A 24715-nucleotide genomic window follows, 5' to 3' on the forward strand; every position below is an offset into this window, starting at 1 on the left:
AGAGGGGGTATGATCCTTGTTCCTCTGTAACTTTCTCATTCATCATCATTCACGATTCATTCATGATTATTCATAATTATGGTAGCATCCACATGAATGTAGAAGTGTTCAGAAATATCCTCTATTCTTACTGACAATACAAGTGAAGTGACTCCAAAATGACAGGACATTATTCACCATTCAGTTTCTATTAGGAAAAACATAATCTAAAACACAACCAAGACAAACTGCAAATGTTTTCAACAAGTTTGTAGAATCACAAGCTTGATGTAATCACTGCAGGCAAAGAATATTGGACAAAATACTAAAATTTAGACTAAATGAATTAGTCCAAATAATTACGACTTTTTCAAATGAGAGAACTACATACATTAAGTGCTTTCGTATCTAAACAGTAAAACAGGTATGTATGAATACCCTCAAATAAAAGGTGATATTATGTACTGTTGCCTAATATGAAACATTATATCTCAAATCCACAATGCTGGAGCGTAGCACCAAATGTAAAACTGTAAGCTTCACTGTCGAAACACATATGGTGTGGACTATGTGTGCCTGGTAAACACATGTGGATCTGGTGAACAGTTATCACTTGTTGACCAACTACAGGAATACTGACCTCAGAGTCTCCAGTTTACTGTGGGGATTCCCCAGTCCAGCAGAGAGCAGCTTCACTCCTGAATCCTTCAGGTCATTGTTACTCAGATCCAGCTCTCTCAGGTGTGAGGGGTTTGACTTCAGAGCTGAGACCAGAGAAGCACAGCCTTTCTCTGTGACTCCACAGACTGACAGCCTGACAGAGAGATCATCATGATTTCACAAACACACTGTTAATTTAACACCAGTAGTGTAGAAGGACAATGGCAGATGCATTTGGTTTATTCTCTTAAACAACCTATATATTCATCTTCCATCTTCTAGAATTGTATGGGCATAATGTTATACTAATGTGAACATCAATGCATTTATTCAATATGTTTTTCAATAGAATATTATATACATATTATAATACATATTTTACTCTAAACATAATATTTCTTCCTGATGATTAGTACTTAAAAGTCATTTTATATACTCACAGAGCAGCTCTGGAGACTTTGACCACTGGCAGCAGCCTCAGAAGACCTTCCTCTGATCTGGTGTATTTCTTCAGGTCAAACACATCCAGCTCCTTTTCTGAAGTCAGCAACACAAAGACCAGAGCTGACCACTGTGCAGGTGACAGTTTGGCTTCTGAGAGACTTCCTGATCTCAGGTAGCTTTGGATCTCCTCCACTAGAGAATGGTCATTCAGTTCATTCAGACAGTGGAACAGATTGATACACCTCTCTGGAGAGGGATTCTCCCTGATCTTCTCCTTGATGTACTTGACTGTTTCTTCATGGCTCTGTGAGCTACTTCTTGTCTTTGTCAGTAGACCTCGTAAGTGCTTCTGATTGGACTCCAGTGAGAGGCCCAGAAGGAAGCGGAGGAACAGGTCCAGGTTTCCTGTCTCACTTTGTAAGGCTTTATCCACAGCACTCTTGTAGACAGTAACTTTACGCTTCTGTCTGATCCTCACAGAAAAGTTGCTGGACGTTGATTGAGATTCATCCATTAGATTCTCATTGTTGTTGATGAATGAGAGGAACACATATACAGCAGCCAGAAACTCCTGAATGCTCAGATGCACAAAGCAGTACACCTTGTCCTGGTACAGCCCACATTCCTCTTTAAAGAGCTGTGTGCACAATCCTGAGTACACTGAGGCTTCATTGACATCAATGCCAGCCTCTTTCAGGTCTTCTTCATAGAAAATCAGATTGCCATTCACAAGCTGTTGAAAAGCCAGTTTTCCCAGTGACAGAATGCTCTCTTTATTCCAGTGTGGACCTGTCTCTTCTTTCCCAAGATACTTTTCATTCTTCTGTTCGGTATGAAACTCCACAAGGTGTGTGTACATCTCAGTCAGAGTCTTGGGCATCTCTTCTCTCTTATGTTTCAGCATGTGTTCAAGGACTATTGCAGAAATCCAACAGAAGACTGGAATGTGGCACATGATGTGGAGGCTCCTTGATGTCTTTATGTGTGAGATGATTCTGCTGGCCAGGTCCTCATCACTGAATCTCTTCCTGAAGTACTCCTCCTTCTGTGGGTCATTGAACCCTCGTACCTCTGTCACCTGGTCAACACACCCTGAAGGGATCTGATTGGCTGCTGCAGGTCGGGTAGTTATCCAGAGTAGAGCAGAGGGAAGCAGATTTCCCTTGATGAGATTTGTCAGCAGAACATCCACTGAGGTTGACTTTGTGACGTCACAACAGATCTTGTTCTTCTGGAAGTCTAGGGGCAGTCGGCACTCATCCAGACCATCAAAGATGAACAGAACGTTGTACTTGTCGTAGTTGGAGATTCTTGATTCTTTGGTTTCCTTTGAGAAGTGATTGAGAAGTTCAATGAAAGTGTGTTTTTCCTTTTTCATCAAATTCAGCTCCCGAAAAGGGAATGAAAATACAAATTGGACATCCTGATTTGCTTTTCCTTCAGCCCAGTCCAGTATGAAATTCTGCACAGAGACTGTTTTTCCAATGCCAGCGACTCCCTTTGTCAGCACAGTCCTGATAGGTTTGTCTTGTCCAGTTAAGGGTCTGAAGATGTCGTTACATTTGATTGCAGTCTCTGGTCTTGCTTGTTTCCTGGTTGTTGTCTCAATCTGTCTCAGCTCATGTTCATTATTGACCTCTCCTGTTCCACCCTCTGTGATGTAGAGCTCTGTGTAGATCTTATTGAGAAGTGTTGGGTTTCCTTGTTTAGTGATCCCCTCAAATACACATTGAAACTTCTTCTTTAGATTAGATTTGAGTTCACGTTGGCAAATCACAGCAAGCTCATCTGAATCTAGAAATAACACAGAGGATATTAATATTACGTATGTTTTAAAGCCTACAATATTCTAGGACTGTTATGACATTTTAAATTATAATCATTTTTTCGCTTAACTGACTGTATAAATGTTTAAATGTTTTCATAATGCATTACAGACTGGTGTGACTGATTATATTATTATTGGTATTATCTCTCTCTCTCTCTCTCTCTCTCTCTCTCTCTCTCTCTCTCTCTCTCTCTCTCTCTCTCTCTCTCTCTCTCTCTCTCTCTCTCTCTCTCTCTCTCTCTCTCTCTCTCTCTCTCTCTCTCTCTCTCTCTCTCTCTCAACACAACACATTCTTCTGCTACTTGATGAGGTCACTAGGTGTTGTGTTAAGGCTTCTACAATATCATTTAGTTACACAGCTACTTTAGCTGTACTTTAGCTACAGCTTTTAAATGTTTGTTATAAAACAGCATTCAACATGAGGCAGACAGCTCTTACTTTTCTCCAGTGTGTCAGCAAGCTCCTTCTGGTTCATTTTCCTCAGGACGTGCAGAGTGATCTTCAGAGCCCCCTCTCTGGCACTGCTCTCCTGCTTCTCATCTTCAGCATCCACCACTTCCTTATCCTGCTTCTGACTCTCAAAGCCTTCTGGGAGTTCTGGACTAAGAATCCTCTTGAACATCTTCAGCTCGTTCTTCACAAATGTCATAATATTCTCTTCAAGTAACTGAAATAAATCAAGTGACTAAGTTAAGCAAGAGACTAAATGCTTTCTCATTAACACATTAATGAATGATTGACAGATCAACTTTACTTGAGGTAAACAAAACCAAATGTACATAACAGGACCACATACACTGAATATGGAGGCCAGGTCTGTTTGATGACTCTGGGAAGACTGACCACTGAGAATCTCTGACTCTGATCTCTCCTGTTGGTTTCTGTGGACAAAACATGAGATTACATTTCCTCATCCAGGGAGTGCACACACACACACACACACACACACACACACACACACACACACACACACACACACACACACACACACACACACACACACACACACACACACACACACACACACACACACACACACACACACACACACACACACACAGGGAGGGAGGGAGGGAATGTTGTATTTGTTTAATATTGTTTCAGGACTATGAAAATGGAAAAAAGGATTAGCCTATATTATGAAAAAAACACAAATAAATGGTAAAATGGGAGAGGAGAAATGACTAGAGACAGTGTTGTTTAACTCACTGACCATGACCCATGAGTTCTTCTTACCTTTGTTCACTAGGAAAGTCTTCCTCTCTGAAGTTTAAAGGATGAACCATAGACCAGTCACTCTTCATGGACACACAGCTGGGTACAGGGGAGACTGGTCTCTCCTGCTTGATTGGGCTTCAACACAACAGAGACAAACATTACGTCTCTCATCTACTCTGAGTTCAGATGGGGAAACAAGAGTTTCATTCCAAAACGCTATATATCCATTTTCAGAAATGTTTGTAAATTAGCTTCTATTGTTTAAAGATTTTACACAGTAATAATATATATCTGCCTCACTCTCAGAGAAATAAGTAGTACTGCTACTTATTTTACACAGTTAAATGTAACAAATAACTACATTTTTAATAAAGACCTGTACAAATGATACACTTGTGACATCAATATTTAAATATATTTAAAAAATAATAATAAATACAGTTATATGAGATCTGTATGTAAAACATTTACATTACATTTTTTTGTCATTTAGTCATTTAACATTTAGCAGATGTTTTTTATCCAGGGTCCGGATTCCCAAAAGCATTTTAAGGCCAAGTTCATCATTAGAACCTTGGTAGGAGCGTTGTTAAATCTCTGAGCTGTTTCCCAAAACCCTCGTTATTAACGTTGCACTTGAAAACGCTCATATTCTAACACCTGCCTCAGACCACTTGTAGAACAGCCAAGTGCGTCGTTAGTGTCACGGATGCCGCCGAGGCTGCTCCTCCTCCTTGCTCGGGCAGGCTTCGGCGTTCCCGGAGTACTAGCTACTACCGTTTGATGTTTTCGATGTTTGTTTTGTCATGTCTAATTGATGCACCTGTTTCGTATTCTGTATTGATTATGTCACCTATAAGTTCCCCTGTGTTATGTTTGCATTTGTGTGTTATTGTCCTATTGTCTCGACTGTGTACCCTGGCATTGTTTTACGCACTCCACGTATTTGTTCGCCTCGAGTGTTTTGAGGCCGTTTATTTTGTGTACCTGTAGAGGTGATTAGTAAAGTCGTCCTGCGCTTGACTTCACCACCGCATCCACATCAGCACTCTTGACAGCTAGATGCTTTTTTGCCCTCTCGCGTCACTTTATACACAGAAGATCTCCACTAAACATAGAATCACATGGTTTATCCGTCTCTCTGTGACCGCCGATAACTTCAGAACAAAGTTGACTACAAATACAAAGTTGACAATGTCTTTGCAATTGATTCAAAACAACGGAAGTACACAAATTTGCTTCAAATGAAAACCGAGATGACTGCATTACAATATAAACAGTAGGCTATAGTCCTATTTCAATCATATTTAAATATAGTCAATGTTCAATATATTTAGTTTTATTTTGCTACTTGTAGGCTACTGTCTGTAATTTGTCTCAATATATTTCATGATGTGTAGCCTAACATGTGCGCAATGATGTGCCAAATCTGTGATTTAGTGAATTTTTATTGTGTAAGCATTTGAATAAACTACCTCAATATTTGCAGCCGTAGGTAGTAATATCTTTCTAGAAGCTGATCCGTGGTCAGTATTGTGAATTAATTATAATGTTAAGGAAAGATTTTAATGGAGAAAACTGATCCGAGAGCAGCATTCCCCTTCTTTCAATCCTATCAGTATCGATCACTCTGACCTGTTCAACGGACGTGCTACCTTGTCCCGAACCTGCTGTTTCGACCCTCTCTCTCTCTCTCTCTCTCTCTCCCTCTCTACCACACCTGCTGTCTCGACCTCTGAATGCTCGGCTATGAAAAGCCAAATGACATTTACTCCTGAGGTGCTGACGTGTTGCACCCTCAATAATCACAGTGATTATTATTTGACCCTGCTGGTCATGAACATTTGAACATCTTGAAGAATGATCTGACCTTAATGGCCATATCCTCTTATAATCTCCCCCCAGCACAGCCAGAAGAGGAATGACCACCCCTCAGAGCCTGGTTCCACTCTAAGTTTCTTCCTAGTTTCCTGCCTTTCTAGGGAGTTTTTCCTAGCCACCGTGCTTCTACATCTGCATTGCTTGTTCTTTGTGGTTTTAGACTGGGTTTCTATATAAACACTTTGTGACAACTGCTGATGTAAAAAAATATACAATTGTGGTACGCATATGAAGCAGACCAGGCCAGGGTTTAGGGTTTGAGAAGTCAAAGAAGTAAAAATGACTTCCTTAGTTGTTAGTAAAACATTTTTTAACACAGCATTGTTGGTTAAGGGCTCGTAAGTAAGCATTTCACAGTAAGGTCTACACCTGTTGTATTAGGAGCATGTGACAAATCTAATTTGGATTGATTGATTTGTTCATTTTATAAATGTTCTGTCTTTAGTAGTTGAACACATTATTACTTCAACCTCGTGAAAGTGACAAACTGACACGTTTTCATGTTAGTCAAAAACAACTTATATGGAAGGAGTGCCTTTGATTTGACGGCCTGCACATGCGCAGTTCGGAGTGAGACGACCGTTCGGCGTGAGACGACTGCTCGACCTGATGACATGTTTTTACGCATGACCTTCAAATTAAATTAAATGAAATTGTATGTCACATGCGCCGAATACAACAGTGGTACACTTTACCGTGAAATGCTTACTTACGAGCCCTTTCCCAACAATTTAGTTAAAAAGAAACAAAAAGTAGCTAAATAAACAAAGGAAATAGTAACATAATAAAATAATAATAATGAGGCTATAAGGAGTACCAGTACTGAGTCAATGTGCAGGGTACCAGGTAGTTGAGGTAATATGTACATGTAGGTAGGGATAAAAGTGACACGTCAATCAGGATAGAGATTACATCTCCTCATCCAGGGAGTGCACACAAACACACACACACACACACAGGGAATGTTGTGTTAGTTTAATTTTGTTTCAGGACTATGAAAATGGAAAAAAGGTTTAGCCTATGGATTATGAAATTTACAAAAATAAATGGGAAAATGGGAGAGGAGAAATGACTAGAGACAGTGTTGTTTAACTCACTGACCATGACCCATGAGTTCTTCTTACCTTTGTTCAGTAGAAAAGTCTCCCTCTCTAAACGTTATAGGTTGTTCCATAGACCGGTCACTCTTCATGGACACACAGCTGGGTACAGGGGAGGCTGGTCTCTCCTGCTTGATTGGGCTTCAACACAACAGAGACAAACATTACATCTCTCATCTACCCTGAGCTCAGATGGGGAAACATAAGAAGAGTTTCATTCCAAAACGCTATATATCCATTTTCAGAAATGTTGGTAAATTAGATTTTATTGTTTGAAGAAATTTTGAAAGAGATTGGTGTGTTCTTTCACTATCTAATCATGGCATGGGGTTGGTTGTAAAATGACACACTTGATGGTTTAATTTCAGAGATTGCCTCACTCTCATAGAAATAAAAATATGGGATGCACACAGTCAAATGTAACAAAAAACTACATTTGTAATACATATACAGAACCAGTCAAAGAAAACATTTACATTTGACATTTTAGTCATTTAGCAGATGTTCTTATCCAGGGCCCGGTTTCTCAAAAGCATCTTAAGGCTAAATCATCGTTAGAACCTTCGTAGGAGCCGATTAATTACAAAGTTGCCGATGTCTTTGCAATTGATACAAACAAGGACGTATAAAATGATGCTTCAAATGAAAACCGAGATAACTACATTAAAATATAAACAGTAGGCTATAGTCCTATTTCAATCATATTGGAATATATTTAATGTTCAATCAATTGAGTTCTATTCTGCTACTGTCTGTAATCTGTCTCAATATATTTCATGATGTGTAGCCTAACATGTGAACAATGATTCAAATCTGTGATTTAGAATAAGCCGCCTCAATATTTGCAGCTGTAGGTGGTAATATCTCTCTAGGAGCTGATCCGTGGTCAGCATCATGTAATAATTATAATGTTAAGGAAAGATTTGAATGGAGAAAGCTGATCTGAGAGCAGCGCTCCCTTTCTTTCGATCCTATCAGTATTGATACATGCTCCACCGGACATCCAACCTTGTCGTGCTACAAATCCAGTTTCTGCTGGCCTTCCTGCAGCTATGGAACCCTGACCTGTTCACCGGATGTGCGACCTTGTCCCAAACCTGCTGTTTTGACCCTCTCTCTCTCTCTCTCTCTCTACCACACTTGCTGTCTCGACCTCTGAATGCTCAACTATGAAAAGGCAACTGACATTTACTCCTGAGGTGCTAACCTGTTGCAACCTCTATAACCACAGTGATTATTATTTGACCCTGCTGGTCATCTATGAACATTTGAACATCTTGAAGAACGATCTGGCAATAATGGCCATGTACTCATAAACTCAGCAAAAAAAGAAACGTCCCTTTTTCAGGACCCTGTCTTTCAAAGATAATTCGTAAAAATCAAAATAACTTCACAGATCTTCATTGTAAAGGGTTTAAACACTGTTTCCCATGCTTGTTCAATGAACCATAAACTATTAATGAACATGCACCTGTGGAACGGTCGTTAAGACACTAACAGCTTACAGACGGTAGGCAATTCAGGTCACAGTTATGAAAACTTAGGACACTAAAGAGGCCTTTCTACTGACTCTGAAAAATACCAAAAGAAAGATGCCCAAGGGCCCTGCTCATCTACGTGAACGTGCCTTAGGCATGCTGCAAGGAGGCATGAGGACTGCAGATGTGGCCAGGGCAATAAATTGCAATGTCCGTACTGTGAGACGCCTAAGACAGCGCTACAGGGAGACAGGACGGACAGCTGATCGTCCTCGCAGTGGCAGACCACATGTAACAACACCTGCACAGGATCGGTACATCCGAACATCACACCTGTGGGACAGGTACAGGATGGCAACAACAACTGCCCGAGTTACACCAGGATTGCACAATCCCTCCATCAGTGCTCAGACTGTCCACAATAGGACTGAGGGCTTGTAGCCCTCACCAGACATCACCGGCAACAACGTCGCCTATGGGCACAAACCCACCGTCGCTGGACCAGACAGGACTGGCAAAAAGTGCTGTTCACTGATGAGTCACGGTTTTGTCTCACCAGGGGTGATGGTTGGATTCGCGTTTTTCGTCGAAAGAAAGGGCATTACACCTTTTTCATGATGTCCATCCGGTTTGCTTCTATATGCCATATCTTTCTAACTGTGCTCTTTCCCAAAAGCTCCCAACATACAACCTATATACTTATTATGGACACAGTATGCTTACATTATTAGCTATCTTTGTTATTATTTGTTGTTATTTGTTATTAGTCCCATCCTTCAACTCTATTCAATACCTCCCATCTATCTCTTAACACCATCCATATAGGATTTCTATTTGCCATATATATTTCAACCGTACTGTGATGTTTTACAAAAGTTCTGAACCTTTCTATTCTCATTGCTTCTACAGATTGTGAATTAAAAATAAACATTTTTGCTAAAAGTATTATTATATTATTGATTGATTGACTATGACTTTTCAGATCACCCAGTAATGCTATCTGCAAGGTTAGCTCTAGGTAAATATTGCAATCCTTTAGCCATTCCTGGACCTGTGTCCAAAAACAAGCTACAAATGGACAGAACCAAAACAAATGATCTAACGATTCTGTCTCTTCACAGCAAAATCTGCAGAGCTGGGAAGATTGTATACCCCATATAAATAACATTCTATTGGTAGCAAGAATTTTATATAATAATTTAAATTGCAAGATTCTATTTTTTTTATCCAGTGTCGTTTTGCGTGTCAGTTCATAAACACTATGCCATGGGATCGGTACGTCAAAGATCTCTTCCCAACTATTTTGCAATCTATATGGGACGGCTGTCAATCCTTTGGTCCTAAAGTGAAACTGATACACTTTTTTATTTATCACAGTTTTCCTTAACCAATTATGTTCTTTAATGCAAGGCCGATAGACAAGTTCCTTACTTTCTCCCCCTTCCACTTTCCTCTTCCACTTTTGCGGTAAGGCTGCAATTATTTGGTTGTAATTTTGGGTAGAGCAGACATTTCCATATGTTTTTGTTAGCTGCATGTGCGACATAACTCCACCAGTCCTACCGATGATATCATTTACGAAGATTATACCCTTTTTAAACATTCTGTCAAAAAATAAAGGTTTTTTGTCAATTAGTATATTTGAATTTAACCACAATATTTGTTGCATTATTTGTTCTGTCATTTCTGGAGGATTAAATTGAAATTGCAACCAACTTTCTATGGCTTGTTTTAGAAATAGTGACATTTGGGAGATTATTTCCTTTTCAAATAACTGAAAGTGAGAGGTTGTAATCTGAATAAAGGGAAAAAGGCCTTTCTTGAACATTGGGTGAGACAATCTTAGTAATTTGCTTAAGAACCAGTTCGTATTTAAGTATAACTTTTGTATGACTGAAGCTTTTAGTGATAGGTCTAATGCTTTAATATTTAATAATTTCTGTGCTCCGAATTCATATTCATTATATAAATATGCCCTTTTAATTTTGTCTGGCTTGCCGTTCCAAATAAAATATATATATTTTTTCTCATATAATTTAAAAAACTGTTCGCTAGGCGTAGGCAAGACCATAAGCAAATAGGTAAACTGGGACAATACTAAAGAGTTAATCAGGGTGATTTTTCCACAAATTGACAGGTATTTTCCTTTCCATGGTAGTAAGATCTTATCTATTTTTGCTAACTTTCTATTAAAATTTATTGAAGTGAGATCATTTATTTCCTTTGAGATATGTATTCCGAGTATATCCACATCACCATCAGACCATTTTATTGGTAAACTACATGGTAATGTAAAAATTGTATTTTTTTTGTGATCCAATACGTAATATAGTACATTTGTCATAATTTGGTTGTAATCCAGAGAGGTTAGAAAATGTATCTAGATCCTCTATGAGGCTGTGGAGGGATTCTAGTTGTGGATTTAAAAGAAAACATGAATCATCAGTGTACAATGACACCTTTGTTTTTAAGCCCTGTATTTCTAATCCTCTGATATTATTATTGGATCTGATTTTAATAGCTAACATCTCGATGGCCACAATAAATAGATATGCCGATAGTGGACAACCTTGTTTCTCTCCTCTTGACAGTTTAAAACTTTCTGAGAAATAGCCATTATTTACTATTTTACACCTAGGGTTACTATACATGATTTTGACCCATTTTATAAGAGATTCTCCAAAATTGAAATGCTCCAGGCATTTATATATAAACCCCAGTCGAACTTTATCAAATGCCTTTTCGAAGTCTGCTATGAATAGCAGGCCTGGTTTCCCATATTTTCCATAGTGTTCTATTGTTTCCAATACTTGCCTTGTATTATCTCCAATGTATCTTCCATGTAAAAAACCTGTCTGATTAGAATGAATAATATCCGACAATACATTTTTAATTCTATGCGCTATACATTTTGCTAGGATTTTTACATCACAACACTGAAGTGTAAGGGGCCTACAATTTTGTAAATGGACTGGATCTTTATATTCCACAATTTAGTTAAAAAGAAACAAAAAGTAGCTAAATAAACAAAGGAAATAGTAACATAATAAAATAATAATAATGAGTCTATAAGGAGTACTAGTACTGAGTCAATGTGCAGGGATACCAGGAAGTTGAGGTAACAACTAGACTATATACAAGGAGTACCAGTACTGAGTCAACGTGCAGGGGTACCAGGAGTTGAGGTAATATGTACATGTAGGTAGGTATAAAAGTGACACGTCAATCAGGATAGAGATTACATCTCCTCATCCAGGGAGTGCACACAAACACACACACACACAAACACACACACACACACACACACACACACACACACACACACACAGGGAATGTTGTGTTAGTTTAATTTTGTTTCAGGACTATGAAAATGGAAAAAAGGTTTAGCCTATGGATTATGAAATTAACAAAAATAAATGTTAAAATGGGAGAGGAGAAATGACTAGAGACAGTGTTGTTTAACTCACTGACCATGACCCATGAGTTCTTCTTACCTTTGTTCAGTAGAAAAGTCTCCCTCTCTAAACGTTATAGGTTGTTCCATAGACCGGTCACTCTTCATGGACACTGTGACGTCACGAGAGGCTACACAGCTTTCAGCGGGGTTGCTCAAGTAGTGCAAGGAGACAAGGTTCAAACAAAACAAGGATTTTATTATAGGTCTTGGGAAATTAACGAAAATATAACAAAATTCTGTTCTCTTGTGGCTCTTTAAGGGTTAACAGTTCAGGGATGTCTCTTCCACATCCAAAATCATAATTCTCACTCGCTCAGATAACTTTTCCCCAGCCTTACTGTAGTCCACGTTGCAGCTAGTGGCCAACCCAGCAAAAAGTCCTTCCAAATGTCTCTCACGTATTTCCACAGGTGCATATATCCAAAGGTGAGTATTTCCCAAAGGTAAGTATCTCCAAATCCTTATATTCCTCCTGGAAGTGGACGTGCAGCACTCTTGTCCTCCAGAGAGCCCAGGTTGGAGACTGTGTTTCTTCACCCCCCACACACACCCTCAGTGTGTCTCTTCCCTTCCCAAACCTTCAGCTCATCAGCTCCTGATTTGTTTCAGCTGCGTGGGAAGATTGGCCATAGAGGGGTGGAGTTCCCGACCATACCAGCAGATGGAGCCATAGCTGTCTGGGTTTGCAGCCACCTCAGGGGGATGTAACGTCCCTCCAGGACACAGCCTCTCGTGACATCACACATCCCCCTCCTCGGGACCGACGTCCTCGTCGGGGTAAAGGCAGCGAAGAAGGCATCACGCCGGGAGAGGGCGTCCGCATTGCCGTGGTGCTTGCCAGCCCTGTGGGCAACAGAAAAGTTAAACGGTTGCAAGCTCAAAAACCATCTGGTTACTCTACTGTTTGATTCCTTGTTCTTGGCCATCCACTGCAGAGGGGCGTGATCAGATACCACCATGAAACGTCGGCCCAGGAGATAGAACCGAAGGGACTCCAGGGCCCAGACTACAGCCAGACATTCTTTCTCCACCGTTGAATAGTTCTTCTCTCTTGGAAGTAACTTTCTGCTTAGGTAGAGAATGGGATGTTCTTCACCGTCATGTGCCTGGGTGAGGACAGCACCCAGACCCACCTCCGAAGCATCCGCTTGGACAATGAATTCCTTCTTGAAGTCTGGTGCCACCAGGATCGGACTGGAGCAGAGTGCTCGCTTCAGGTTGAGGAAAGCCGCCTCCGCCGCAGGGTTCCACTTCACCATTCGTGAGTGGCGTTTGGTCGTCAGCTCCGTCAACGGTGCAGCTATGGTAGCAAAATCTGCAATAAAGCGTCTATAGTAGCCAGCGAGGCCCAAAAATGACCTTACTTGCTTCTTGGTGATGGGCTGCGGCCAGTCCTGTATGGCCCGCAGTTTGGCTTCCTGTGGTTTGACCAACCCCCGCCCAATGGTGTACCCCAGGTAGTTTGTCTCACTGAAGGCCAGCTTGCACTTCTTTGGGTTTGCCGTGAGCCCTGCTTCCCTGAGCGAATCCAGCACCGCTTGTACCCGGGGTATGTGGCTGGCCCAATCCGGACTTTGTATAACAACATCATCCAAATAAGCCGCTGCGTACCTCTTGTGGGGCGCAAGGACTCGATCCATCAGGCGTTGGAACGTGGCAGGTGCCCCGTGGAGACCAAACGGAAGTCGGGTATACTGGTAGAGCCCCTCCGGGGTGGCAAAGGCTGTCTTCTCCTTGGACGCCGGGGTCAGGGGCACCTGCCAGTAGCCTTTTGTGAGATCAAGAGTGGTTAGGAAACGAGCATGCCCCAAGGAGTCTATTAAATCATCGACACGAGGCATTGGGTATGCATCAAATTCAGACACTTCATTCAACTTTCGATAGTCATTACAAAATCGTACTGAACCGTCTGGCTTGGGAACTAGTACGATGGGACTTGCCCAGGCACTGTGGGACTCTTCGATTACTCCCAACTCCCGCATCTTCCTTACCTCCTTCTGTATAACCACTTTACGAGCCTCTGGCACACGGTACGGGCGCTGGTTTACCGTTCGGCCAGGCATGGTGCGGATCTCATGTTGGACCACCTCTGTGTGACCGGGAAGGGAGGAGAAGACATCCTGGTTCTGCTCCATGAGTTCCAGGGCCATCTGTCGTTGATGTGGGGACAGATTTGGACCCAGCTGAACCTCTTCTCGCGCCGGTTCCTTGGTCTCTGTGGGGGGTAGACAGCTGAACATCGCCTCTCTGGCGTGCCACTTCTTTAAAAGGTTAACATGATAAATCTGCTCAGTTTTTCTTTTATCTGGTTGCCTCACCTTGTAGTTTACTTCTCCCATGCGTTCAATGACCTCATATGGTCCTTGCCAGGTTGCCAGGAATTTACACTCAACGGTTGGCACCAGGACCAGCACTCTGTCCCCCGGCTTAAACTCCCTGGGTTGAGCAGATCTGTTGTAGGAGGCTTGCTGTTGCCGCTGACTGGCCTCCAGGTGTTCCTGCATCATGGGATAGATGGCCTTCATTCTCTCCCTCATAGCCCCGACATGGTCGATCAGTGTCCGCTGTTGGCATGGTTGCTCCTCCCAGGCCTCCTTGGCGATGTCGAGCTGTCCTCTGGGTCTGTAGGAAAGGAAGAGCTCAAAGGGTGAAAAACCAGTAGAAGACTGAGGTACCTCTCTCACCGCAAATAATATGTATGGTAACAGCTGATCCCAGTTGCGCCCATCTTCCCCTACCGCTTTCCGCAGCATGGATTTTAGTGTTTTGTTAAAACGTTCGACTAGGCCATCTGTCTGGGGGTGGTAGACCGAGGTTCTCAGCTGTTTGATTTTCAGTAAAGCACAGAGTTCTTTCATCACCCTGGACATGAATGGAGTCCCTTGGTCCGTCAATATCTCTTTTGGGATTCCCAGACTAGTTGAGAGACGGAACAGCTCCTTGGCGATTTGTCTGGATGTAGCCTTCCTCAGCGGAATGGCCTCCGGGTACCGGGATGCATAGTCCAGAATGACCAGAATGTATTGATGTCCCCTGGAACTTTTCGGTAAGGGCCCGACTATGTCTAATCCAATCCTCTCAAAAGGAGTTTTGATAATGGGCAAGGGAATGAGCGGGTTTCTATATGTGGGCTTTGGCGCAACCTGCTGACACTCAGGGCAACTACGGCAGTAGTTCTCTATCTCTTTGTGTACTCCTGGCCAAAAGAAACGTTGCATGATTCTTTCCTTAGTCTTCTCTACCCCCAAGTGGGCCCCTAGCGGGTGTGTGTGGGCTAGGTTGAGTACTGTGGCCCGATAGGGCTGTGGCACGAGGAGCTGTTCATGCACTTCATCATTTTTCTTGACTATCTGATATACTAACCCCCGGTTTACTGCGAAATGGGGGTAGGTAGGGTTTGTCTTATCACCTAACACTACACCTTCTAATACCTGCACATTTCTTAAGGCATTTGCAAGAGTAGGATCTTGTAATTGAGCCGTACCATACTGGCCTGTGAGAGGGGGAAGCTCTTGGGTGCCTGGGACGTCTTCTTCACTGGAGAACGGAGCACTTTCCTGGGCTGCGTTCTCTTCTCCCGTATCCGGACCAGTCTCGGTGTCGGTCTGGGCACCTGCCATCCCTATCAGAGCCCGGGCGGGAGTGAGTAACTCGGAGGATTGCACCAGAGCCTTCCCAGGATGAGTCTTGCCTCTCCGTTTCCGAGGTACTCGGGTTATCCTCTCCTGAGACTCTCTCCAGAGTGGGTAAAAGGCTGGGCAGTCTCGTCCAATTAGGACAGGGACGGGGAGGGAATCAACCACCCCCGCCGTCGTGTGTATGGTTCCCCGTGTGCTGGTCATTGTAAGTTCAGTAATGGGGTATTCTCTGGTGTCCCCATGGACACAGGAAACTGGGAGGACTTTCCCCGGGGTCAGACACGTTGGGCCCACCAAATCCTTACGCACCAGGGTGGCCCGGCTACCAGAATCCAGTAAGGCCTCCACATCATGGTGATTCACAGTTACCGGGCAGGTGGGGGGTCGATCTGGGCCGCCATCTACGACTCCCAAGAGCGAGGCAAAACGGTGTGTGGGTGCTGAGCTGGAGGACTCCGCAGTGGGCATAGGTTCATCGGCTGGTTTCCCACACTGCCAGGAGATATGTCCCATCTCCCCACACCGGTAACACTGTCGAGTTTCCCCCTCCTGGTGTACTCTTCTTGGACCCGCCTGGTTTCTGGCTCCCCCTGGAGCCGGGATAAGTCCTGACGTGGCTGGGTTCGAGACCTTGGGGTCCTTTGGACGGGTTCTTCCCATTTGTGGTGGGGCCGCACTCCTGGGGTCTTTTCGGGAAGCATTCAGCATCTCCGCTGTGGCCTGGTACTTTTCCACAGCTTCCACGGTCAGATCAGCCGTGGTCAAGGCCTGTTGACTGATGAACCGTTTTGCCTCATAAGGCAGGGCGCGTAGGTAACGATCCACCACAACGGCCTCCACCACCGCCGCTGCTGTATTCCTCTGCGGATCCAGCCATTTCCTTGCGATTCGGACAAGTTCATGCATCTGCGCCCGAGGGGGTTGGTCTGGTTGGAAGGTCCAGCTGTGAAAGCGCTGGGCCATACCAAACTTTGTGAGTCCATATCTGCTGAGGATCTCAGCCTTCAGGGCATCATAGTCAGTAACCTGGTCAGGGCCCAGGTCCCGGACAGCATTCAGCGATTCCCCGGTTAGAAAGGGGGCTAACAGACCAACCCACTGTTGCTTGGGCCAGGCTTCCCTAGTGGCCGTGGCCTCAAATGCATGCAGGTATGCCTCAATGTCATCGGTAGCTCCCATCTTAGATATAAAGTCACTTGCCTTTATTGGGCGGGTATTTTGGACAACCCTCTGTCTCTGCAACTGCAATTCCTCTGCCTTCAGAAGGTTGGCTTTCTTTTGCTCCTCCAAGAGAGCCACGTTTGCTTGCATCTGGGCTTGCTGGCCAGCAACAAGGGCTTTCAATATGTCCTCCATTTCAGTCGGCGGGGAGCCTACGGCCAACTTGGAAAACTGGGTGATCAAACCTTCGGTATCCTCCTCTGACATGCACTATTAACGCTTGAGTATGCCCGTATTCTCCACCATCTGTGACGTCACGAGAGGCTACACAGCTTTCAGCGGGGTTGCTCAAGTAGTGCAAGGAGACAAGGTTCAAACAAAACAAGGATTTTATTATAGGTCTTGGGAAATTAACGAAAATATAACAAAATTCTGTTCTCTTGTGGCTCTTTAAGGGTTAACAGTTCAGGGATGTCTCTTCCACATCCAAAATCATAATTCTCACTCGCTCAGATAACTTTTCCCCAGCCTTACTGTAGTCCACGTTGCAGCTAGTGGCCAACCCAGCAAAAAGTCCTTCCAAATGTCTCTCACGTATTTCCACAGGTGCATATATCCAAAGGTGAGTATTTCCCAAAGGTAAGTATCTCCAAATCCTTATATTCCTCCTGGAAGTGGACGTGCAGCACTCTTGTCCTCCAGAGAGCCCAGGTTGGAGACTGTGTTTCTTCACCCCCCACACACACCCTCAGTGTGTCTCTTCCCTTCCCAAACCTTCAGCTCATCAGCTCCTGATTTGTTTCAGCTGCGTGGGAAGATTGGCCATAGAGGGGTGGAGTTCCTGACCATACCAGCAGATGGAGCCATAGCTGTCTGGGTTTGCAGCCACCTCAGGGGGATGTAACGTCCCTCCAGGACACAGCCTCTCGTGACATCACAACACATAGCTGGGTACAGGGGAGGCTGGTCTCTCCTGCTTGATTGGGCTTCAACACAACAGAGACAAACATTACATCTCTCATCTACCCTGAGCTCAGATGGGGAAACATAAGAAGAGTTTCATTCCAAAACGCTATATATCCATTTTCAGAAATGTTGGTAATTTTGATTTTATTGTTTGAAGAAATTTTGAAAGAGATTGGTGTGTTCTTTCACTATCTAATCATGGCATGGGGTTGGTTGTAAAATGACACACTTGATGGTTTAATTTCAGAGATTGCCTCACTCTCATAGAAATAAAAATATGGGATGCACACAGTCAAATGTAGCAAAAAACTACATTTGTAATACATATACAGAACCAGTCAAAGAAAACATTTACATTTGACATTTTAGTCATTTAGCAGATGTTCTTATCCAGGGCCCGGTTTCTCAAAAGCATCTTAAGGCTAAATCATCGTTAGAACCTTCGTAGGAGCCGATTAATTACAAAGTTGCCGATGTCTTTGCAATTGATACAAACAAGGACGTATAAAATGATGCTTCAAATGAAAACCGAGATAACTGCATTAAAATATAAACAGTAGGCTATAGTCCTATTTCAATCATATTGGAATGTATTTCATGTTCAATCAATTGAGTTCTATTCTGCTACTGTTTGTAATCTGTCTCAATATATTTCATGATGTGTAGCCTAACATGTGAACAATGATTCAAATCTGTGATTTAGAATAAGCCGCCTCAATATTTGCAGCTGTAGGTGGTAATATCTCATTAGAAGCTGATCCGTTATCAGCATCGTGTAATAAATATAATGTTAAGGAAAGATTTGAATGGAGAAAGCTGATCTGAGAGCAGCGCTCCCTTTCTTTCGATCCTATCAGTATTGATACATGCTCCACCGGACATCCAACCTTGTCGTGCTGCTAATCCAGTTTCTGCTGGTCTTCCTGCAGCTATGGAACCCTGACCTGTTCACCGGACGTGCGACCTTGTCCCAAACCTGCTGTTTTGACCCTCTCTCTCTCTCTCTCTCTCTACCACACTTGCTGTCTCGACCTCTGAATGCTCAACTATGAAAAGGCAACTGACATTTACTCCTGAGGTGCTAACCTGTTGCAACCTCTATAACCACAGTGATTATTATTTGACCCTGCTGGTCATCTATGAACATTTGAACATCTTGAAGAACGATCTGGCAATAATGGCCATGTACTCATAAACTCAGCAAAAAAAGAAATGTCCCTTTTTCAGGACCCTGTCTTTCAAAGATAATTCGTAAAAATCAAAATAACTTCACAGATCTTCATTGTAAAGGGTTTAAACACTGTTTCCCATGCTTGTTCAATGAACCATAAACTATTAATGAACATGCACCTGTGGAACGGTCGTTAAGACACTAACAGCTTACAGACGGTAGGCAATTCAGGTCACAGTTATGAAAACTTAGGACACTAAAGAGGCCTTTCTACTGACTCTGAAAAATACCAAAAGAAAGATGCCCAAGGTCCCTGCTCATCTACGTGAACGTGCCTTAGGCATGCTGCAAGGAGGCATGAGGACTGCAGATGTGGCCAGGTAAATAAATTGCAATGTCCGTACTGTGAGACGCCTAAAACAGCGCTACAGGGAGACAGGACGGACAGCTGATCGTCCTCGCAGTGGCAGACCACATGTAACAACACCTGCACAGGATCGGTACATCCGAACATCACACCTGTGGGACAGGTACAGGATGGCAACAACAACAGTCCGAGTTACACCAGGAATGCACAATCCCTCCATCAGTGCTCAGACTGTCCGCAATAGGACTGAGGGCTTGTAGCCCTCACCAGACATCACCGGCAACAACGTCGCCTATGGGCACAAACCCACCGTCGCTGGACCAGACAGGACTGGCAAAAAGTGCTGTTCACTGATGAGTCACGGTTTTGTCTCACCAGGGGTGATGGTTGGATTCGCGTTTTTCGTCGAAGGAAAGAGCATTACACCTTTTTCATGATGTCCATCCGGTTTGCTTCTATATGCCATATCTTTCTAACTGTGCTCTTTCCCAAAAGCTCCCAACATACAACCTATTTACTTATTATTGACACAGTATGCTTACATTATTAGCTATCTTTGTTATTATTTGTTGTTATTTGTTATTAGTCCCATCCTTCAACTCTATTCAATACCCCCCATCTATCTCTTAACACCATCCATATAGGATTTCTATTTGCCATATATATTTCAACCGTACTGTGATGTTTTACAAAAGTTCTGAACCTTTCTATTCTCATTGCTTCTACAGATTGTGAATTAAAAATAAACATTTTTGCCAAAAGTATTATTATATTATTGATTGATTGACTATGACTTTTCAGATCACCCAGTAATGCTATCTGCAAGGTTAGCTCTAGGTAAATATTGCAATCCTTTAGCCATTCCTGGACCTGTGTCCAAAAACAAGCTACAAATGGACAGAACCAAAACAAATGATCTAACGATTCTGTCTCTTCACAGCAAAATCTGCAGAGCTGGGAAGATTGTATACCCCATATAAATAACATTCTATTGGTAGCAAGAATTTTATATAATAATTTAAATTGCAAGATTCTAATTTTTTAATCCAGTGTCGTTTTGCGTGTCAGTTCATAAACACTATGCCATGGGATCGGTACGTCAAAGATCTCTTCCCAATTATTTTGCAATCTATATGGGACGGCTGTCAATCCTTTGGTCCTTAAGTGAAACTGATATACTTTTTTATTTATCACAGTTTTCCTTAACCAATTATGTTCTTTAATGCAAGGCCGATAGACAAGTTCCTTACTTTCTCCCCCTTCCACTTTCCTCTTCCACTTTTGCGGTAAGGCTGCAATTATTTGGTTGTAATTTTGGGTAGAGCAGACATTTCCATATGTTTTTGTTAGCTGCATGTGCGACATAACTCCACCAGTCCTACCGATGATATCATTTACGAAGATTATACCCTTTCTAAACATTCTGTCAAAAAATAAAGGTTTTTTGTCAATTAGTATATTTGAATTTAACCACAATATTTGTTGCATTATTTGTTCTGTCATTTCTGGAGGATTAAATTGAAATTGCAACCAACTTTCTATGGCTTGTTTTAGAAATAGTGACATTTGGGAGATTATTTCCTTTTCAAATAACTGAAAGTGAGAGGTTGTAATCTGAATAAAGGGAAAAAGGCCTTTCTTGAACATTGGGTGAGACAATCTTAGTAATTTGCTTAAGAACCAGTTCGTATTTAAGTATAACTTTTGTATGACTGAAGCTTTTAGTGATAGGTCTAATGCTTTAATATTTAATAATTTCTGTGCTCCGAATTCATATTCATTATATAAATATGCCCTTTTAATTTTGTCTGGCTTGCCGTTCCAAATAAAATTGAATTTTTTTTTCTCATATAATTTAAAAAACTGTTCGCTAGGCGTAGGCAAGACCATAAGCAAATAGGTAAACTGGGACAATACTAAAGAGTTAATCAGGGTGATTTTTCCACAAATTGACAGGTATTTTCCTTTCCATGGTAGTAAGATCTTATCTATTTTTGCTAACTTTCTATTAAAATTTATTGAAGTGAGATCATTTATTTCCTTTGGGATATGTATTCCGAGTATATCCACATCACCATCAGACCATTTTATTGGTAAACTACATGGTAATGTAAATTTTTTATTTTTTAGTGATCCAATACGTAATATAGTACATTTGTCATAATTTGGTTGTAATCCAGAGAGGTTAGAAAATGTATCTAGATCCTCTATGAGGCTGTGGAGGGATTCTAGTTGTGCATTTAAAAGAAAACATGAATCATCAGCGTACAATGACACCTTTGTTTTTAAGCCCTGTATTTCTAATCCTCTGATATTATTATTGGATCTGATTTTAATAGCTAACATCTCGATGGCCACAATAAATAGATATGCCGATAGTGGACAACCTTGTTTCACTCCTCTTGACAGTTTAAAACTTTCTGAGAAATAGCCATTATTTACTATTTTACACCTAGGGTTACTATACATGATTTTGACCCATTTTATAAGAGATTCTCCAAAATTGAAAAGCTCCAGGCATTTATATATAAACCCCAGTCGAACTTTATCAAATGCCTTTTCGAAGTCTGCTAAGAATAGCAGGCCTGGTTTCCCATATTTTCCATAGTATTCTATTGTTTCCAATACTTGCCTTATATTATCTCTAATGTATCTTCCATGTAAAAAACCTGTCTGATTAGAATGAATAATATCCGACAATACATTTTTAATTCTATGCGCTATACATTTTGCTAGGATTTTTACATCACAACACTGAAATGTAAGGGGCCTCCAATTTTGTAAATGGACTGGATCTTTATATTCCACAATTTTGTTAAAAAGAAACAAAAAGTAGCTAAATAAACAAAGGAAATAGTAACATAATAAAATAATAATAATGAGGCTATAAGGAGTACCAGTACTGAGTCAATGTGCAGGGGTACCAGGTAGTTGAGGTAATATGTACATGTAGGTAGGGATAAAAGTGACACGTCAATCAGGATAGAGATTACATCTCCTCATCCATGGAGTGCACACAAACACACACACACACACACACACACACACACACAGGGAATGTTGTGTTAGTTTAATTTTGTTTCAGGACTATGAAAATGGAAAAAAGGTTTAGCCTATGGATTATGAAATTAACAAAAATAAATGTTAAAATGGGAGAGGAGAAATGACTAGAGACAGTGTTGTTTAACTCACTGACCATGACCCATGAGTTCTTCTTACCTTTGTTCAGTAGAAAAGTCTCCCACTCTAAACGTTATAGGTTGTTCCATAGACCGGTCACTCTTCATGGACACACAGCTGGGTACAGGGGAGGCTGGTCTCTCCTGCTTGATTGGGCTTCAACACAACAGAGACAAACATTACATCTCTCATCTACCCTGAGCTCAGATGGGGAAACATAAGAAGAGTTTCATTCCAAAACGCTATATATCAATTTTCAGAAATGTTGGTAAATTAGATTTTATTGTTTGAAGAAATTTTGAAAGAGATTGGTGTGTTCTTTCACTATCTAATCATGGCATGGGGTTGGTTGTAAAATGACACACTTGATGGTTTAATTTCAGAGATTGCCTCACTCTCATAGAAATAAAAATATGGGATGCACACAGTCAAATGTAACAAAAAACTACATTTGTAATACATATACAGAACCAGTCAAAGAAAACATTTACATTTGACATTTTAGTCATTTAGCAGATGTTCTTATCCAGGGCCCGGTTTCTCAAAAGCATCTTAAGGCTAAATCATCGTTAGAACCTTCGTAGGAGCCGATTAATTACAAAGTTGCCGATGTCTTTGCAATTGATACAAACAAGGACGTATAAAATGATGCTTCAAATGAAAACCGAGATAACTGCATTAAAATATAAACAGTAGGCTATAGTCCTATTTCAATCATATTGGAATATATTTCATGTTCAATCAATTGAGTTCTATTCTGCTACTGTCTGTAATCTGTCTCAATATATTTCATGATGTGTAGCCTAACATGTGAACAATGATTCAAATCTGTGATTTAGAATAAGCCGCCTCAATATTTGCAGCTGTAGGTGGTAATATCTCTCTAGAAGCTGATCCGTTATCAGCATCGTGTAATAATTATAATGTTAAGGAAAGATTTGAATGGAGAAAGCTGATCTGAGAGCAGCGCTCCCTTTCTTTCGATCCTATCAGTATTGATACATGCTCCACCGGACATCCAACCTTGTCGTGCTGCTAATCCAGTTTCTGCTGGTCTTCCTGCAGCTATGGAACCCTGACCTGTTCACCGGACGTGCGACCTTGTCCCAAACCTGCTGTTTTGACCCTCTCTCTCTCTCTCTCTCTCTACCACACTTGCTGTCTCGACCTCTGAATGCTCAACTATGAAAAGGCAACTGACATTTACTCCTGAGGTGCTAACCTGTTGCAACCTCTATAACCACAGTGATTATTATTTGACCCTGCTGGTCATCTATGAACATTTGAACATCTTGAAGAACGATCTGGCAATAATGGCCATGTACTCATAAACTCAGCAAAAAAAGAAACGTCCCTTTTTCAGGACCCTGTCTTTCAAAGATAATTCGTAAAAATCAAAATAACTTCACAGATCTTCATTGTAAAGGGTTTAAACACTGTTTCCCATGCTTGTTCAATGAACCATAAACTATTAATGAACATGCACCTGTGGAACGGTCGTTAAGACACTAACAGCTTACAGACGGTAGGCAATTCAGGTCACAGTTATGAAAACTTAGGACACTAAAGAGGCCTTTCTACTGACTCTGAAAAATACCAAAAGAAAGATGCCCAAGGTCCCTGCTCATCTACGTGAACGTGCCTTAGGCATGCTGCAAGGAGGCATGAGGACTGCAGATGTGGCCAGGGAAATAAATTGCAATGTTCGTACTGTGAGACGCCTAAGACAGCGCTACAGGGAGACAGGACGGACAGCTGATCGTCCTCGCAGTGGCAGACCACATGTAACAACACCTGCACAGGATCGGTACATCCGAACATCACACCTGTGGGACAGGTACAGGATGGCAACAACAACTGTCCGAGTTACACCAGGAATGCACAATCCCTCCATCAGTGCTCAGACTGTCCACAATAGGACTGAGGGCTTGTAGCCCTCACCAGACTTCACCGGCAACAACGTCGCCTATGGGCACAAACCCACCGTCGCTGGACCAGACAGGACTGGCAAAAAGTGCTGTTCACTGATGAGTCACGGTTTTGTCTCACCAGGGGTGATGGTTGGATTCACGTTTTTCGTAGAAGGAAAGAGCATTACACCTTTTTCTTGATGTCCATCCGGTTTGCTTCTATATGCCATATCTTTCTAACTGTGCTCTTTCCCAAAAGCTCCCAACATACAACCTA

General features: G+C 41.9%; 1 protein-coding gene across 1 annotated transcript in view; it reads right to left on the reverse strand.

Moving 5' to 3' along the window:
- The window catches only part of LOC311121391 (uncharacterized protein), a 61027-nt gene that overhangs the window by 23759 nt on the left and 12553 nt on the right, over positions 1-24715 (reverse strand). Inside the window, exons 4-10 of the mRNA XM_084195888.1 lie at positions 22568-22684; positions 12083-12196; positions 7135-7251; positions 4148-4264; positions 3708-3792; positions 3350-3578; positions 1097-2877 (exon numbers count right to left, since the gene is read on the reverse strand). Of these exons, the coding sequence (XP_084052014.1) occupies positions 1097-2877; positions 3350-3578; positions 3708-3792; positions 4148-4264; positions 7135-7251; positions 12083-12196; positions 22568-22684 (2560 nt within the window). The remainder of the gene's footprint in view (positions 1-1096; positions 2878-3349; positions 3579-3707; positions 3793-4147; positions 4265-7134; positions 7252-12082; positions 12197-22567; positions 22685-24715) is intronic.

Source organism: Coregonus lavaretus (genome assembly GCF_964263955.1).
Source record: "Coregonus lavaretus genome assembly, contig: HAP1_SCAFFOLD_2252, whole genome shotgun sequence".
NCBI classification, from domain to species: Eukaryota; Metazoa; Chordata; class Actinopteri; order Salmoniformes; family Salmonidae; genus Coregonus; species Coregonus lavaretus.